This window comes from Notamacropus eugenii, chromosome 1, assembly GCF_028372415.1.
Source record: "Notamacropus eugenii isolate mMacEug1 chromosome 1, mMacEug1.pri_v2, whole genome shotgun sequence".
Lineage (NCBI taxonomy): Eukaryota > Metazoa > Chordata > Mammalia > Diprotodontia > Macropodidae > Notamacropus > Notamacropus eugenii.
Window position 1 is genome coordinate 377558634 of NC_092872.1, and position 18807 is coordinate 377577440.

The following is an 18807-nucleotide window of genomic DNA, read 5'->3' on the forward strand; positions in this document are numbered from 1 at the left end:
TTTGATCTTAGCGCTGACAGGATGGTGGCCTCACTGCAACAAAGATTCTCACATCAGTAACAATAGTTTCCTATCAAAATATGTATCTCATTTTAATGTTATTTGGTCTTTGTCATGTCTAGCATCTGAATTTTTTTTTAAGTATTTGTAGTATAAAGAAGTGAGGCCTCTGTGTAGTCTTATAAATCATTAGCCTCTCTCAATCCTTTCTGAACCATGCTTAAAATTTCTCCATATCCCTACCTTTTATTGTCTTTTCTTTGAAGTCATTAGGTAACAGATTGTATGTTGTTTTCACTTGGAGGATTTTTATTAAGGTCATCGTTGAATTTCTTCTCTTACAATTTCATCTCTTCATTGAATTTCATCCTTAGTAACTAGTAATGGTGTATAAGATACAATTATGTTAATAGTGGTATTTTGTAGGTACTTAATGTTCTACAATATCTGATTACCAAGTGTCTCATAAAATATTTTCTGCTGCCCTTCAGTGTATGATAAAATACATTGTGTCAACTCCTTTGCCTCTTTTCTAAAAAATTAATTAATTTTTAGTTTTCAGCATTCACTTCCATAAGTTTTAAATTTTCTCCACCTCCTTCTCCTCCCCTTCCCCAAGACAGCATGCAATTGGATATAGGTTCTACATATACATTCTTATCAAACATATTTTCACATTAGTCATGTTGTATAGAAGAATTAGAACAAGTGGGAGGAACTAAGAGAAAGGAAAAACAAAACAAAGAGAACAAATCACATGCTTTAATCTGCATTCATACTCCATATTTCTTTCTCTGGATGTGGGCAGGATTTTCCATCATGAGTCTTTTGGAGTTGTCTTTGCCTCTTCAAGGAGTACTTGTGAGCCATTCTTTCGTTTAGTTGCAACTTCTTTCTTGCAGCTTTGAAGCAGACAAGCCAGTCTAGGTGAAGGAGCATAGCACCTAAGGGAGAGCCCAGATGCAATCTGTGGCTGCAAACCAAACCACTACAGTCTGCCCCAGGTGCTTGTTGAAGATGACCCAAGCTCTAACCTAAGAGCTGTGAGGTGACAGGGTCCTGATGCTCCCAACTTGGGTTCTGTGATGGGACCTGCCTTCATTTTTGCCACTGGACAGAGATCACAGGTCTTCAGCCCTGCCTATACAACCATCACCTTGGGATTCCTTTTTAGAGATGTAGCTGCTTCTGCAGGTGTGGAGCTACCTCAGCTACCAAAGATCCAGAAGATAAAGCTTTTGCTACTGTTTGTTCATCACAAAAAATATCCAGGTTGATGTGATTTTGCTTCTCCAACAGCAGGTCCACCAGTAGTAAAATGAAAGTTTATAGGTTATATGAGAACTGCATAATTCTGGCACCCACTGCCCCTTTCCTGCTATATTGAATGAAATATTGGAGAAACCAATATTGGAGAAACAAAGGAGAAACAAGCCTAGGAAAAAAATTAATAATTTTTTTTCATGTATTGCCATGGCTAAAAAAAATCACCAAGTGCTAGTTTCCTGCTGATGTACCTCTTCATATTTACCTAGGTTGAGATTTGATAGTGGATTGTATTACCAGAGCCATAATTGGAGTCTTTCTGGCATAGTACAGACTATCAGAGATTGCACTTTGCTGCAATAGCCTTCAGGAAATCAAGGTGGACCTCCATGTCACACTAGTGTAAGAGTGGACTTTGTGTAGAACATTCACAAAAGTAACATTTTAGCGAGAAAGAGCTATTTGATTATATTCTTAGGAAATTCAATTGAATGACCTGTGTTCATCCTTGTTGAGCATATGAAAGAAATATAAGACATTATCCTGTGGGCTTTATAATCTAATTAGTTAAAAAAGAAAAAGAAAGTAAAAAGATAATGCACATAAAGAAGATAATAGTATAAAACAATATCATTAAGTGCTAATAGAAAACTATAGTATAGGGAAAAGAGCATTGGTCTTGGGTTTAAGAGGTCTGGGTTTGATTTTTGCTTCTGCCATTTACTAGGTGGATACAAGTCTTTTAATTACTCTAAGCTTCAACTTCCTCATCTTTAAAGTTGGGATGATGCCATTTGGGAAATGGCTAAGCAAATTTTGATATGAATGTAAAGCGGTGTGTAGATTACAGGAAGCAATATTTGGTTTTATGTTGCGACAGCATTAGTCATGTGTATGTCTGCTTCTACTAACACTATATGTCTAATCTTGCCTCAGAAAAAAAGATCTTGACCAAATGAAACTAGATCAGTTTGTTTCTCTACCCTTAGATCTGTTGTCAGTTTGTCAGATTTTGTGCCATCCTTATGTGTTTCAGTTCTCTCTTGGTTTTCTGAAGAACATACAAAATGTACATTCAGAAATGTGCGGGGGGAATGGAGCCAAGATAGTGGAATAGAAGGACAGACCTGGAGAAGTTCTCCCCCCACAGCCTGTAAAATACCTATAAAAAATGCCTAAAAAAATTCTAGAGCAGCAGAAGCCACAGAATGACAGCATGAAAGAGATTTCCAGCCCAAGACAGCCTGGAAGGCCGACAGGAAAGATATATTGCACCGGGGCTCAGGGTAGAGTGTAGCACAGCTTTGGCCACAAGGTACAACTCCAACAGGACTGGAGCAGGCCTCAGGGAGTGAAATCCCAGGTAACAGCTGCAATTCCCTGATTACTCAGCCCACAAACACCGAAGACAGCTTCAAAGGTCAGTGAGAAAGTTCTTTCATCTGGGTGAGAAGGGAGGAGTGTTCCACCCTGGCCCCAGGCAGCTCCATTTTTGGAGCCCTCAGCCTAAAGACCTTGGGGGAGTTGAGCTGCGAATTTGTATCTCAGCCCTGAGTGGCTGTCCTGGGGTGAGGAGGAGCTCCGACTTGGTGGAGCTGATGGAGGTTCTAGAGAGGGAATTCTACTTGCAGATCCTGAGCAGAAAAGCTTGTGGTTGCTCCCAGGCAGGAGCACAGGCCAGGAGAGGAGTAAACTCCTCTCCCTTGATTGTGCTACCTTGGAGGAACTGAACACTTACAGGTCTCTAAAGTATACTCTCCTTGTAACAAATGACTCAAAAGTCAAGTAACTGGCAAAAGTCAAGTAACTACTTTCTTGTTGAACAGATGTTTTCTTTCATCCTTTCAGATGAGGATGAACAATGCATACCATCAGAGTAAGACATAAAAGTCAAGGCTTCTGCATCCAAAACCTCCAAAAAAATATGCAATGATCTCAGGCCATGGAAGAGCTCAAAAAGAATTTTGAAAATCAAGTAAGAGAGGTAGAGGAAAAATTGGGAAGAGAAATGAGAGCAATGCAAGAAAATCATGAGAAGCAAGCCAACAGTTTGTTAAAGGAGACCCCCCAAAATGCTGAAGAAAATAACACCTTTAAAAATAGACTAACTCAAGTGGCAAAAAAGGCCCAAAAAGCCAATGAGGAGAAGAATGCTCTAAAAAGCAGAATTAGCCAAATGGAAAAGGAGGTTCAAAAGCTCATTGAAGAAAACAGTTCTTTAAAAATTAGAATGGAGTAGATGGAAGCTAATGACTTTATGAGAAACCAAGAAATTACAAAACAAAACCAAAAGAATGAAAAAATAGAAAACAATGTGAAATATCTCATTGGATAAACAACTGACCTGGAAAAGAGATCCAGGAGAGACAATTTAAAAGTTGTGTGACCACCTGAAAGCCATGATCAAAAAAGGAGCCAAAACATCATCTTTCATGAAATTATCAAGGAAAACTGTCCTGATATTCTAGAATCAAAGGATAAAACAGATATTGAAAGAATTCCACTGATCACCTCCTGAAAGACATCTGAAAAGAAATTCTTAGGGACATTGTAGCTAAATTCCAGAGTTCCCAGGTCAAGGAGAAAATACTGCAAAAGCAGCCAGAAAGAAACAATATGAGTGTTGTGGAAATACAATCAGGATACCACAAAATCTAGCAGCTTCCACGTTAAGGGCTTGGAATATGACATTCCAGAAGTCATAGGTGCTAGGATTAAAACCAAGAATTACCTACCCAGCAAAACTGAGTATAATACTTCAGGGGGAAAAATGGTCATTCAATGAAATAGAGGACTTTCAAGCATTCTTGATGACAAGACCAGAGCTGAAAAGAAAATGTGACTTTCAAACACAAGAATGAAGAGGAGCATGAAAAGGTAAACAGGAAAGAGAAATCATAAGGGACTTACTAAAGTTGAACTGTTTACATTCCTACATGGAAAGATAATATTTGTAACTCTTGAAACTTTTGGGTAGGTGGAGGCATTATGCACACACACACACACACACACACACACACACCACGGTGAGTTGAATAGGAAGGGATGATATCTAAAAAAATAAAATTAAAGGGTGAGAGAAGAATACATTGGCTGGAGAAAGGAATAAATGGAATGGGGCAAATTATCTCTCATCAAAGAAGCAAGAAAAAGCTTTATTAATGGAGGGGGAAAGGGGGGAAGTGAAAGGGAAAAAAGGAAACTTACTCTCATCACGTTTGACTTGAGGGAATAACATGCACACTCAATTTGGTATGAAAATGTATCTTATGCTAGCTACAGGAAAGTAGGGGAGAAAAGGGGATAAGTGGAGTGTGGGGGGGATGATAGAAGGGAGGGCAAATGGGATAATGACTTGTAAGTCAATTGAATTTAAGTAAGGAGGGCTGTGTAAGGTCATCAGCCTCACTTTCTCCTCTGGAGACATCTGGGTCCAGTGGCCAGGATGCAGTGGGAGACCTTGGCCTTTTTTTCCCAAGGGGCTTGTAAAGGCTTCCCGTGAATGGGATGGGAGGTTGTACCCAAATGAACTCTATGATCTCTTCTAAGTTGGAGGGTCTATTATTCTCTGGTTTTGGGGCCTTAAACAAAACTTCTTTTTCTCACACTGCTGTTCTTTCCATCTATTCCTTGTCCCTATTATATAGCAGTAATTAGTGATAGTAATAGTAATTAGAAGTTAACACTTTAGGGAAAGGACAAAGTTAAAACAGAATAGGAAAAATGAGTAGGAAAGGATGGAGGGAAATGTAGTTAGTCTTTCACAACACAACTATTATGAAAGTCTTTAGCAAAACTACACATATATATCCTATATTGAATTGCTTGCCTTCTCAGTGGGGATGGGTGGGGAGGGAGGAAGGGAGAGAAGAAACTCAAAGTTTTAGGAACAAATATTGAGAATTGTTTTTGCATACAACTGGAAAATAAGAAATACAAGTAATGGGGTATAGAAATCTATCTTGCCTTACAGGAAAAGAGAGAAGAATGGGTATAAGGGAAGGGGGGAGGGGTGTGATAGAAGGGAGGGCAGATTGGGGGAAGGGCTAATCAGATTGCACAGTGTTTTGGTGGGGGGGGGGGAGATGGGAAGAAAATTTAGAACTCAAAATCTTGGGGAAGTGAATGTTGAAAACTTAAAATAAAATTTAAAAACTTGAGAAAAGAAATGTACAGAAGTTGTAGCTCCTTTTTTTTTTCAGTTTTAAAAATTAATTTATTTATTTTAAGTTTTCAACATTCATTTCCACGAAATTTTGAGTTTCAGATTTTCTCCCCATCTCTCCACTCCCCCCCAAAACAATGTGCATTCTAATTGCCCCTTCCACCAATGTGCCCTTCCTTCTAACACCCCTCCTTTCCCTCATCCCCATCTATTCTCTTTTCCTGTAGGGCAAGATAAATTTCTATGCCCCATTACCTGTATTTCTTATTTCCCAGTTGTATGCAAAAACAGTTCTCAACATTCATTCCTAAAATTTTGAGTTCCAACTTCTCTCCCTTCCTCCCTCCCCACCCATCCCCACTGAGAAGGCAAGCAATTCAATATAGGCTATATATGTGTAATTTTGCAAATGACTTCCATAATAGTCATGTTGTGTAAGACTAACTATATTTCCCTCCATCCTAACCTGCCCCCATTTATTCTGTTCTCTCTTTTGACCTTGTCCCTCCCCAAGAGTGTTTACTTCTAGTTACTCCCTCCTCCCATTGCCCTCCCTTCCATCATCCCCCCCACCCAGCTTATCCCCTTCTCCCCTACTTTCCTGTAGTAAGATAGATTTTCATACCAAGTTGAGTGTGCATGTTATTCCTTCCTTGAACCAAATGTGATGAGAGTAAGCTTCACTTTTTCCTTCTCACCTCCCTCCTTTTCCCCTCCATTGGAAAAGCTTTTTCTTGCTTCTTCTGTGAGAGATAATTTGCCCCATTCCATTTTTCCCTTTCTCCTCTCAGTATATTCCTCTCTCATTCCTTAATTTTATTTTTTTAGATATCATCCCTTCCTATTCAACTCACCCTGTGCTCACTCGCTCGCTCTCTCTCTTGCTCTCTTCCATCTCCATATATAATATGTATGTATATGTGTGTGTGTGTGTGTGTGCGCGCGCGCATAATGCCTCCAACTCCCCAGATACTGAGAAAGTTTCAAGAGTTACAAATATTATCTTTCCATGTAGGAATAGAAACAGTTCAACTTCAGTAAGTCCTATTTTGTGACATCTCTTTCCTGTTTACCTTTTCATACTTCTCTTGATTCTTGTGTTTGAAAGTCACATTTTCTTTTCAGCTCTGGTCTTGTCATCAAGAATGCTTGAAAATCCTCTATTTCATTGAATGACCATTTTTTTCCCCTGAAGTAGTATACTCAGTTTTACTGGGTAGGTGATTCTTTGTACCTTTGACTTCTGGAATAATCATATTCCAAGCCCTTCAATCCCTTAATGTGGAAGCTGCTAGTTCTTGTGATATCCTGATTGTATTTCCACAGTACTCATATTGTTTCTTTCTGGCTGCTTTTGCAATATTTTCTCCTTGACTTGGGAACTCTGGAATTTGGCTACGATATTCCTAGGAATTTCTTTTCAGATCTCTTTCAGGAGGTGATCATTGGATTCTTTCAATATCTGTTTTATCCTCTGATTCTAAAATATCAAGGCAGTTTTGCCTGATAATTTCATGAAAGATGATATCTAGGCTCTTGTTTTTTGATCATGGATTTCAGGTATTCCCATAACTTTTAAATTATCTCTCCAGGATCTCTTTTCCAGGTCAGTTGTTTGTCCAATGAGATATTTCTCCTTGTTTTCCATTTTTTCCATTGATTTTGTTTTGTAATTTCTTGGTTTCTCATAAAGTCATTAGCTTCCATCTACTCCATTCTAATTTTTAAAGAACTGTTTTCTTCAATGAGCTTTTGAACCTCCTTTTCCATTTGGGTAATTCTGCTTTTTAGAGCATTCTTCTCCTCATTGACTTTTTGGGCCTCTTTTGCCACTTGAGTTAGTCTATTTTTAAAGGTGTTATTTTCTTCAGCATTTTTTGGGGTCTCCTTTAGCAAGCTGCTGCCTTGCTTTTCATGATTTTCTTGCATCTCTCTCATTTCTCTTCCCAATTTTTCCTCCACCTCTCTTACTTGATTTTCAAAATCCTTATTGAGCCCTTCCATGGCCTGAGATCATTGCATATTTTTTTTGGAGGTTTTGGATGTAGAAGCCTTGACTTTTATGTCTTCCTCTGATGGTATGTATTGTTCTTCCTCATCTGAAAGGATGGGAGAGAATACCTGTTCACCAAGAAAGTAACCTTTTATAGTCTTATTTTTTTTTTTCATTTTTGGGGGCATTTCCCAGCCAGCTACTTGACTTTTGCGTCATTTGTACTCTAGGAAGCTGTAAGTTGTCACTTCCTCCAAGGTGGCACAATCAAGGGAGAGCAGTTTACTTGTCTCCTGGCCTGTCCTCTGGTCTGGAAGCAACCACACGTTTTTCTGTCCATAATCCTCACTGGAGCCTTCACCAGCTGCACCAGGCCAGTGTTCCTCTTCTCCCCAGGGCTGCCACTCAGAACTGAGACCCAGATTGTATGCTCAATTCCCCCAGGGTCTTTCCTCTGAGGGCTCCAGAAATGGAAACTGTTTAATGCCCTCGGGCCAGGGCTGTGGCCAAATCCTGCTCCCTTCTCACCCAGGTGAAAGAGTGTTCTTACTGACCTTTGAAGGTATCTTTGGGGTCTGTAGGTTGAGTAATCTGGGAACCACAGCTACTGCCTGTAATTCCGCAACGTGCTCCAGTTCTGCTCCAGTCCTGTCTGAACTGTGCCTTGTGGCCAAGGCTGGGCTGTGCTCTTCCCTGAGTCCCAGTGCGATAGACCTTTACTGTCAGCCTTCCAGGCTGTCTTGGGTTGGAAATCTCTTTCACTCTATCATTTTGTGGCTTCTGCTGCTTTAGAATTTGTTTAGAGTCATTTTTACAGGTATTTTATAGATTATGGGGTGAGAGCTAGAGTAGGTCAGTCTTTCAACTCTGCCATTTTGGCTCCACCCCAGTATATTTCTTAAAGCAGGAGGAGAAGTAGTAGCTCTTAAAGAGAATGTGTCAGTGACTTCGGATTTTTTTGTGGCAGTTGATATGGGCAAATCAAGTGTTTAAACAATCACAACACTCCCCAGTGAAGTAGAATCAATTCCACTGAAGTACAAAGGAAAATGTAATCAAAAAAAGCAGTCAAAGACTTTCAGAAGGACCTGGCAGCTGGAAGGACTGTTATTGCTTCATCTGTTTTGTGTCTTAGGCTTATGAAGTTGGAAGAACATGGAGAAGACCAATTTAAAAATAAAGCATAACTATTAGCCATTGCTATGAAGAAAAAAATGCTTCTTAATGGGGAAGAGAACAAATACTGGAGTGATTTTTGCTGATAACTCATTCTTTAAAATCTATAGCAAATTTGCCATCAGAAGAAATCCAGATAAGCCTATAAGCTCTGGACATCCTCATTAGATGGTAAAATATCACTCCCAGAATGTTTTGGAGTTTGTTTTTTGATAACTTCTAGTAGACCTGAAGATCTTCTTCCTATTAAGGGAATGGTGAAGTTTGTCAAATAAATAGACTTAGGAGCAGAAATTGTGACAGAATTATTAAAATGGAGATACGTTTTCACATTCATTCCAAGTCATGAAAAATTAAGAAATTTATCCAATTTATCTTTGCATTAAGAACTCTGAAAGAAATTCTTATTCCCCAAAATATCGTTGTTCACTTTAGTATTGGAATAGTGTGCTCTCTCTCTCTTTGCTTCCTCCCCTCAACTTGATGCTTTGCAACCTCCCACCCCATTCCCCCCAAGCAAAGCAAATAAACCAAAAAATCTCTCCAGGTGAAAGCAGAACAGCTGCTGGGGGCTTGGCTTGAGACCTCTGGCACCAAGAGAGGAGACCTTCATCCCACTTTGCTTACCTGCCCACATGTCTAGTTCCTATGTTTCTTGTCTTCCTTTTATCTGCACTTGAGTACTGAGTGTCTGTTCCAGGTTCCCACATGTCACCTATTCTCTCCTGCTTATATTTGTGTCCAACCCCCACATATCTGCCCCCAGCATGTTCTTTATCTTGGTTGTTTCCAGGCCCCAATGTGGCTGGCTCCAGCCCCTGCATGTTCCTCCTCCAGCTCTTGCTCCTCTGTCCCTAGCCACCACATATCCTCAAATTATGTTTTGGCCCCCTCCCTCTACAGGCATGTGTCAGTGGGCAAATTTGCATTATGCAGAAAGGTTTGCAGAACTGTTCACTTAGGTAAAGCAAGAATTGTCTGTATCATGCTTTAGTTAATTGCCTGAGTATTCACTTTATTTAAACTCTATTGAAATCCTACGGATTGTAATCAAGACTGGTTTTGGAAAAATGGTCTCTTCATCAAGGGTACACTGAGTAGCAAGTATGATAAAAGTATAGCTTCTCCAGGAGGTGTGGTTGCTGCTCTCCTGCTCAGACGTGCACTCTGGTCCTTATCCTGGTAGAGCCCCTGCTTTCTCTCAACCATAGCTCCTCTCCTCTATAGAACTGTGACCCCATATCTCAGTAGGGTTAATGCTTCCTTGTGACCAACTGCAAATATTCCTCTCTGCCCTGAACACAACACCAAACAGAGATTACCTAATACATCCAGTAATGCCAAAGAGATGGTGACTTGTTCTGATACACACAGTCCTGTTCCGTGAACTAAGACTGGAAATAGGAATAAACAGAAGAAAATACTATGTGTATAGAAACAGAAGCCAGAAGAACAGCATAACTCAGCAACAAGTACAGATAGAGCTTCATGGAGGAAAAAAAAATAAATTGGGTACTGGGTCAGCTGGATGAATTGAAGCAAGAGATGAAATAATGCAATTAGAGATGAAATAAGATTGATCTCTGGAGGAAAATAATAGAGAGTAAATAGAAGGCAGAAAACTTTACCGAAGCAGAAGATGCCTTAAAAAAATAGAATGGAACAATCAGAACTCAGTGACTTTTAGACAAAAAAAATTAGAAAACATTTTTTAATTAGATCATAGAAGAAATAATAGGACATCTATTATCTGATAATCAACAACCCTGAAAAATTGGTTGAAGAGAGATAATTTAAGAATCATTAGACTTGAAAACCATGACCAGAAAAAAAAACTTGGATATGACTTTTTGAGAAATCAAGGGCATGGTCAGAGCTATATGAACCAGAGTGTAAATGCAAAATAGGAAAAAAAGATCCTGAAAGAAACCCCAAGCTAAAAACACCCAGGAATGTCATAAGCCAAAATTTTGGAAATAGTCCTGTTGAAAAAAAAAAAAAAACAGATCTGAAAAGAAACTTTGAAATGTGAATATAGGAATCAAGAGAAACCTCAAAAGGTAAATAAATACTTTGAGCATTTGGAGCTAACCAGTGAACAAGTACTACATTCTGATATAGAGAAAAGACAAGTATTCTTTAGAATTCCAGTGCATTCAAGGATCACAGAGGGAATTAAGAAACTTAGAGCCTGGATGTGGCTATGTTCTGTCTTGTTGGTTTTAACAGAGGATATAAGAAAGAGTGATAAAGGAATATATTGGAGAAGAAATAAGAACAGAAAGGAACTTTAGTTTGTGTGAGTATACATACATGGAAGAAGGGATTGGAGGAACAGGTATCTTATGAATCTGTTATCAGAAGTGGACAAAGGAGGATGACACACGTTTGGTATAAAACTCAGTAGGGAAAAGTAGGACAAGGAGAAAGGAATGCAAACATTTTTTGAAAAGATGGAGGTAAGGAGGGAAAAAAAGGGAAAATATATAAGGTTATGATGGAGGAAAATACAGTTAACAGTACATCATAACTGTGAGTGTAATTAGTACAAATTCACCGATTAAATTGAAAGAGAGTAACAGGGTGATTGGAAAGCAAATTTGAGCAATATTTTGTTTATGAGAAACACATTGAAAATGAAGATTCACATGGTTAAAAATCAGTGAATAGAGCAGAATTATAGTTTAGATGAATTCAATAAAAAGCTGGTATAGTAAGCATGACCTCAGAATAAGTAAAATTAAAGGTTTTTTAAAAAACGTTAAAAGGATAGTATCAAAATTTATTTATTTTATTCACATAATGTTATAATACCTAAGTATTTAAATGAATCAATTTACAAGGATGTATAGATAATAAACTGTAATAGTTGAGGGCTTCAGCTTGCCCCTTTAAAAACTAGAAAAATTGGCAAAAAGAAAAAATGCAGGAAAAGAATTTCAGAAATATAAGATAATTTAGATCTCTGGTGATTACTGAATGGAACAGAAAGGAACATTCATATTTCTTGTCTGTGAGTAGCATCTTTACAAAATTTACCAGTAATAAAGAACATAGGAAGAATTCATTCGAACTTGAACAGAGGCTAATTTAATTCTAAAGAGTTGGTGCTTCAAAGAACAAATCATAGTAACAATAAATAATTTCATCAAAGAAAATAATACTAAGACAATATGTCAGAAGTTTTAGAATGTTTCCCATGCAGTCCTTTGGGGAAATTTTTTAACTAACAAAGGAGAAGCAGAAGACATCAGTGGATTTGGGCATTCAGCAAATCCAAAAAACCTCAAACACAGGTGTAGAAATTTTGAAAAAGTGATTGAAAATGATAGACAAGTCTTAGGTAATGTTTTTTTTAAAGAGAAAGGAAACCAACTTCAAAAATTTGAAAATTTACAATGAATGTATAGAAAATAAGGAAATAATTAGAAAACATTTTGCCCATTTGTATACCAACAAAACTGATGAATGTTTACAAGAATATAAAATATCTGGATTAATGGAACAAGAAACAGAATTTAAATAGCCCAGTCTTAGAAAAAAAGAAAATAAACATTTTTTTTCTCTCTTATTAGATTGTAACAAGACCCTTGAGGACAGAGACTCTCTCTTTTGCCTCTTTTTGTATCCCTTGTACTTAGCACAGTACGTGACACATAGTAGTTTCATAGTAAATGTTATTAACTGACCAAACATTTCATAAGAACTTCCTTTTTTAAAAAAAAGTTATTTTTATTTTCAAGTCACAAGTTTTTAAAATTAAGCTGTCCTTCTCTGTCCCCTTTCATTCTCACCAAGGACAGCTAGGTGGTACAGTGGATAGAGCACCATTGCAGAAGTCAGGAGGATCTGAGTTCAAATTTCACCTCAGACTTTTGACACTCACGAACTGTGTGACCTTGGACAAGTCACTTAACCCTAATTGCCTCATCCTGGATCATCTCCAGTCATCCTGATGAATCACTGGATTCAGATGGCTCTAGGGGAGAAGTGAGGCTAGTGACCTGCACAGCCCTCCCTCTCTCAAAACAAAGTCAAGTGCAAGTCATGTCATCATTTCTCTGATGGCATGGTCTTCTTCAGCAACAAAGGATGAACACACACACACTCGTTCTCACCCCTCCCAACTACTCATTGAATATATATTTTTTAATCCCTCAATTGTTATTGTTGAATCATTCCCATCATGTCCAGCTCACCATGACCCCATTTGGGCTTTTCTTGGCAAAGATACTGGAATTATTTACCATTTCCTTCTCCAGTTCATTTTACAGAGGAGGAAACTGAGACAAATAGGGTAAGTGACTTGGCCAGGGTGTGGGACCAGATTTGAATTTAGGTCTTCCTGACTGTAGGCCTAGTGCTCTCTCCACTGTGCCACTTTGCCTAATCCCTCAATACATATCAATATAGTCTAACAAAACAAGTTCCCATGTTATTCACATCTGCATTTTAACTTCATCATCTCTCCTCAGTAGGTAGGTGGCATGTTCTATCTTCATTCTTTTAAACTCATGATTTATCATTTCATTGATAAAAGTTTTAAAGCCTTTCAAAGTTGTTTTCCCTATAATGTGATATAAATTGTTCTTATCCTCACTGTACTCTGCATCAGTTTCCTCTGAAATTGTCATCATATTGCGTTATGATACCCCATTATGTTCATATACCACAATTTGTTTAGCTGTTCCTCAGTGGGAAGACACCCCCTCTGAGTTTCTAATTTTTGCTTACCACAAAAAGAACTGCTATAAATATTTTTGTACATGTTGATCCTCTTCTTCTTATAGGCCTAGTAGTCATATAACTGGATAAAAAGGTTTGTACAATTTGGGAACTTTTGGGGAATAGTTGCAAATTGTTTTCCAGAAGGCTGATCCAATTCAGTCAGTCAATCTGTAAGCATTTATTAAGCACCTACTTTGTGCCAAGCCCTGTACTAAGTGCTGAGAATACAGAACTAATGGGGGAAATAGTATGCAAGTAATTATAAACAAGGCATATACAGGATAATTAGAAATAAACAACAGAGAGATGACACTATGAGAGTGATCAGGAAGGACTTCTCGTAGAGGTTGGATTTTGTCTAGGACTTAGAGGAATCTGGGAGGCAAAGACAAAGAAAGAGCACATTCCATGCGTGAGATTCCAGCTACAGGAAATGCTTGGAGTCTGGAGATGGCATGTCTTGTTTGAGAACAGCAAGAACAGCAAGTCAGTGTCACTGACTCAAACTGTAAGTGGATAAGGATGGGTTGTTAGGTGTAAAAAGAACAGTTTAGAGAGGAACATGTTATAAAGGGCTATGAAATGTGAATTTACGGCTCTTGCAGCAATGTATTAACATAACTGTTTTTACATAGCTCTTCTAATATTTACCCTTTTCCTTTTTTGTCCTGTTTGCCAGTCTGATAGTTGTGAGGTGAAACCTCAAAATTGCTTTTATTTGCATTTCTCTAATTATTTGTGATTTATAGCATTTTAAAATGATTGTTGATAACTTGGACTTTTTTCCTTTGAAAACTACCTTTTCAAGTTTTTGACTATTGGAGAATGGCTCTTAGTCTTATAAATTTGAATCAGTTTCTCATCTTGAAAAAGAGACCTTTGTCTCTTTGGATTTGAAAAAATCCAGAATGAACTTGGGTCCTACAAAGTCTCTTTCCAGTTCCAGAGCAATGGCTGTAGAGTTGTAGAAAATGGTCAGAGGTAGCTAAGACTCATAGATTTATGACAATTTGTAAATAACAACTGAGCTTTTGTACTCTCACATCTTTGCCCAGCAATCAGTGGTAAATCAGTACCTAGTTAGTAAACAAAATGAACTATAATAGGCCTAACGTTACTCCTTTATAGGAGAGTAAAACATTAAGGAAGTGACAGTTAAATCATAGAATGACTTACAGGTTCTCCTTGAAAAGGCAAAAAAAAGTATTGAAGTTTTTTTTTTCATAGTGCTCCCAAAGACAGTAAGAAAAATAATTTAATAGAACTTGGTTATTGCTTTGTTCTCAAGATGTGCCAAAAAGGACCACAAAGAAGATAATTTGTGGCCTGTTCCTCAGTGTCTATTGTAGAATATTAAGTAGAGAAATTTTGCAAAAAATGATTGAATGAAAAAGTACTTATTAAGACCTTACTACTTGTCGCACATTGTGCTAAGAAGTCAGAATACAAATGCAAAAGGAAAACCAATGTCTGCCTTCAAGGTGCCTACTTCTAATGTAAAATATAATAGCTTGCACTTCTATAGAACAATTTACATACATTATCACAGCTGATTCTCATAACAGCCTTGTGGGGTCCAATATTCTATATCTTGCAACATTTCACACATAAGTTGCAGAGCTAGGGTTAGTTCTAGGGCAAAGCCTTCTGACTTGAAATCCAATGTAATTTCTGCCATACCTTGTTAAATATTGGAATTCACTTGGTTTTTGTTGACCTCTTCCTCTCTTGTGTTTAGTAAACTCAAGACAGGTTACTCATAGGCCTATCCTAGACACGATATGAAAGAATCAGCTAAGACATAAGATTTTGAGTTACATGAAAAGGCTGGTAAACATGTCATCACCTCACGAAGCATTTTGGTAGAAATTTTTCCTCTTAATTCTGAATTCTTAATTCGGTGAAATGAAGATATTTTTTCCTTCTAGGAAAAGCCAGCCAAAATCAAAGTGGAATTGGGCTCCAGTGTCTCCCCCAAAGCCCCTGTCACTAAAAGAAGTCAGCAGCCAATCACCTTGGATCAGGGGACTGTGAAGGAAAATCCCTCCAAAGTGACCCTGGAGAACTCAGAAGCTGTTAGCCAGCTTCTGAGTGTGGTACCTGTGGGTGAATCAGTCCAGGAGGGAGAATGGGAGGAGATCATCATCTCTGAGGCTCACATCCTCACTAACCCAGGGACACCAGGCGAGAGTGGGAATTCAGCAGTAGTGACATTGTCAAGCAAGCATGGTGTGGAACATGAAGCTACCTCTGGGTCAGATGAGAGAGAGAGCTCACAACCCCATGTGCCACCACTGATGGAGGGAACCAGGACCTCCAGCATTCCATCATCCACAGCAAAAAAACCCTCAGGGTGAGTTGCTCTGCGTCTGTATAGGGTTATGTCATAGGTCATTTTGACATAGAAATGACTGGGTTTCCAAAGGCTTTTACCTCTGGAGTAAATCCTGACAGGTCTAGCTGAGATGTGTATCTATCATCAGAGGACCAGCCTAAGCTAAGTATAAAGAGACATTCTCCAGAAAACTGAGGTTTTTTGTTTTGTTTTGTGTCTTTTGGCCACAGAAACCCAGGAAACCCTCTCCTAATGTGTAGAGGAGGTGCAGTAAAATAGTAGGTCTTTTGAATTATTGCAGTGAGTGTATATTTTTATAGAGAAATACTCCTCCAAAGAGCTTCTTTTATGTTCTTATAACATTCCCAGGAGAGCAGGAAGGAAAGGGGACAAGTCCCCATTTTACAAATGAGGAAATTGAGGCCTTGAGAAATCTAACAAGTACTTAAATACCTACTATATGCAGTCACTATAGTGACTAGGTACTAGAGACAAAAAATACAAGTTTCTGCACGATTTTGCCTATGGTTACGCAGTAAGTGACAGGTGAAGAGTGAGCTTCCAGCTTTCCAGTCTCCAAGCCTTTTGCTTGTTCCAATGTATTGTTGCTCCATTCCCCCATATGTCACTGAGATTTCCAGTGAATTTTCCTTCAGACCTTGGGTGGTAAACCTCACTTCACATTCAGTGAGAAAAGGATTGGTCCTTTGTGCCCAGTGTTCATCCTCTGATGATAAAATTCTCTCTTGTTCCTGTCCTGTCCTGTGTGAAGAATGATGTGAGATGGCTGCACTCCTTGACCACTTCCTTCATTGGGCTGCTTGCCTCTTCTCTTGCAAATCTTACTTGTCCTCCTGCTGAAGTACTACTGTGACCTGTGACTTAAGGGCTTCAACCTAAATGATGTTGATCTGGCCCAGCAGGCTGCTTAGTGAGTCACAAGTTTCCAGGACTAGACCCTGGGAATAGGAGGAGAGGCCTTAGCAGATGATGCCTTCAGGGTGGCTCCTCAAGATGTGGTTGCTATTTCTGTTGATTTTGGATAGACTTGATTTCTTAGCTGAAGCCCTTTGCTTTAGAGAAGCTTTGTTCTAAGGAAACAAGTTGAATAGTTATAGTATTGTCTTTTCCCCAGAGCAGAAATCCAGGAGTTGTCAGCTTTGCTCTAAATTTCCTCTGGTCCTCTTTGTGCTCTCAAAGTTTCCAGATCAAGTTGAAAATTGCCCTTCTTGTCTCACAGAGTTGATTTGCCCACCATTGGCCACAGAGCTCAGGAACTAAAGAGTAGAGTTCGAGGAAAACCTTCCTTACTGGCTGCAGCAAGACCCATGCGAGCAATTCTTCCAGCCCCAGCGAGTGTGGGGAGAGAGAGCAGCAGTGACCTGCCAAGGATCAAAGAGTACTTTTCTTTAAATGGTAAAGGCTCCAAGTCTTCCTATATGTAGGGCACTCTTGAATGGTAGTGAGACTAGTTAGATCCTGTAAATGGGGAATAGGTGGGAATGTGGGAGTGAGGTGGGGGATTTAATTATCATTACTTAGCTAAGTCAGGCAAAGTATTACAAATGCTTCTCATTCACCATCTTCACCCCTCTTCCCACAGAAAAGTCTTCCTTAGTGAGGACTTCTGGCTTGAAGCCAAGTACAGTGAAGCAGTTGGGCCACTCTGTCCAACAGCTCTCTGGCATCAGTGAGCAAAAGGTGAGTCAAATTCCTTAAAAGTAAAATCTTTCACTGGCCTCATCTGCTCAGAACTGGCAGATGTTTCTGATTTACATTTAAACCAGAAAGTTAAGCAGTTGCACATTTTGCAAATCATGGCAGCCCTTGGATTTGGGATGAGTTTTCTTTTGGTGGCATGAGTGATTTAACAGCCCATAATTCATCACAATTCATAATGAAGATTTTTTTTTTCCATTGGAACCACTAGAAATTATTTGCTTGGATGCTTTTAGGACTTGTAATCCCAGCAAAACACTACATGTCATCTGAAAGTATTAATTAAAATAGCGGTTAACCTGCTAACTGAAAAATCAAGTCATTGAAACCAGTTTTATCTGTTCTGATCCACAGCTGCAAAACAGTCCTAATAGGACATCTCAGGTGAAGGTTGTAGAGGTCAAACCGAATATATTCCCTTCTTATAAATACAGCTGTACTGTCACACTGGTGAGTGCCACTTGTATGCATGAGGTTTGATATAGAGATTGGTTTCGGACAGGGTTGGAGAGAGTTGATTACTGATGCTGGAATCCCCAGGGAGTCACAGGGCTATCTGAATTTCTTCAGGAGAAGCTTTGATTTTAAATGTCTGTGACCTGGAGGCATTCTATTTAGAACATGCTACTAAATTTTCTGGCTGGGAGAAGTTGATAAGATGCAGACCAGTTGAAGACCTTTACTAGGAGTCATCAACTGTTAATATTCCACTCCACCAATGAGTAGTCCTTGATCCTCTAAGATTACTTTTCTCTTAAATATCTCCAAAGCACTAACCTAGCCAAACAACTCCCTTATAATAATGACTTTGGGCAGATTGACTGGTTTGATTATTATTCAGCCAATCCTGATACTGCTAGATCATCTGGATTCTTAGACTACACTTCTGGAAAGTAAAGACATTTCAGAAATGAATAAGACCTAGTTGTCTAAGGAGGCTGTGTTCCCAGTCAGTGATTTTACTCAGGTCATCTGTTTCAACTGACTTAGTTGATCATTTAACATAAAAACTGTCACACTGAATGTCAAGTAAGTGCTAACAAAGTGGGGAGTGACTGTTTCGGGGACCTGGGCTGTGGGCTCACAGGAGGTAGCTGTTCCTTGTAGAGGTGTCTGCCCAATGGAGCTCCTGGTAACTTTTTGTCATAGAATTCTTGACTGTCAGAGCTACAGGGACCTGTTGTGTAAGATAAGATGCTAGATAACATCTAAACCAGGGGTCTCTTAACCTTTTTTGTGTCATGGACTCTATTAACAGTCTGATGAAGCCTATGGATTCCTTTTCAGAATAATGTTTCTTAATGCATAAAATAAAATATGTAGGATTACAAAGGAAACCAATTACATAGAAATACAGTAGCAACATTTTTTAAAAACAAGTTTGTGGATGCACAGTGAAATTTGTGGGCTACAAAGTAACAGCAA

The 18807-nt window shown here is 38.8% G+C and overlaps 1 protein-coding gene across 1 annotated transcript in view; it reads left to right on the forward strand.

Moving 5' to 3' along the window:
- Nucleotides 1-18807, forward strand: part of HMGXB3 (HMG-box containing 3) — a 69419-nt gene that overhangs the window by 32914 nt on the left and 17698 nt on the right. The window contains exons 7-10 of the mRNA XM_072630698.1: nucleotides 15257-15681; nucleotides 16904-17079; nucleotides 17267-17364; nucleotides 17737-17832. Of these exons, the coding sequence (XP_072486799.1) occupies nucleotides 15257-15681; nucleotides 16904-17079; nucleotides 17267-17364; nucleotides 17737-17832 (795 nt within the window). The remainder of the gene's footprint in view (nucleotides 1-15256; nucleotides 15682-16903; nucleotides 17080-17266; nucleotides 17365-17736; nucleotides 17833-18807) is intronic.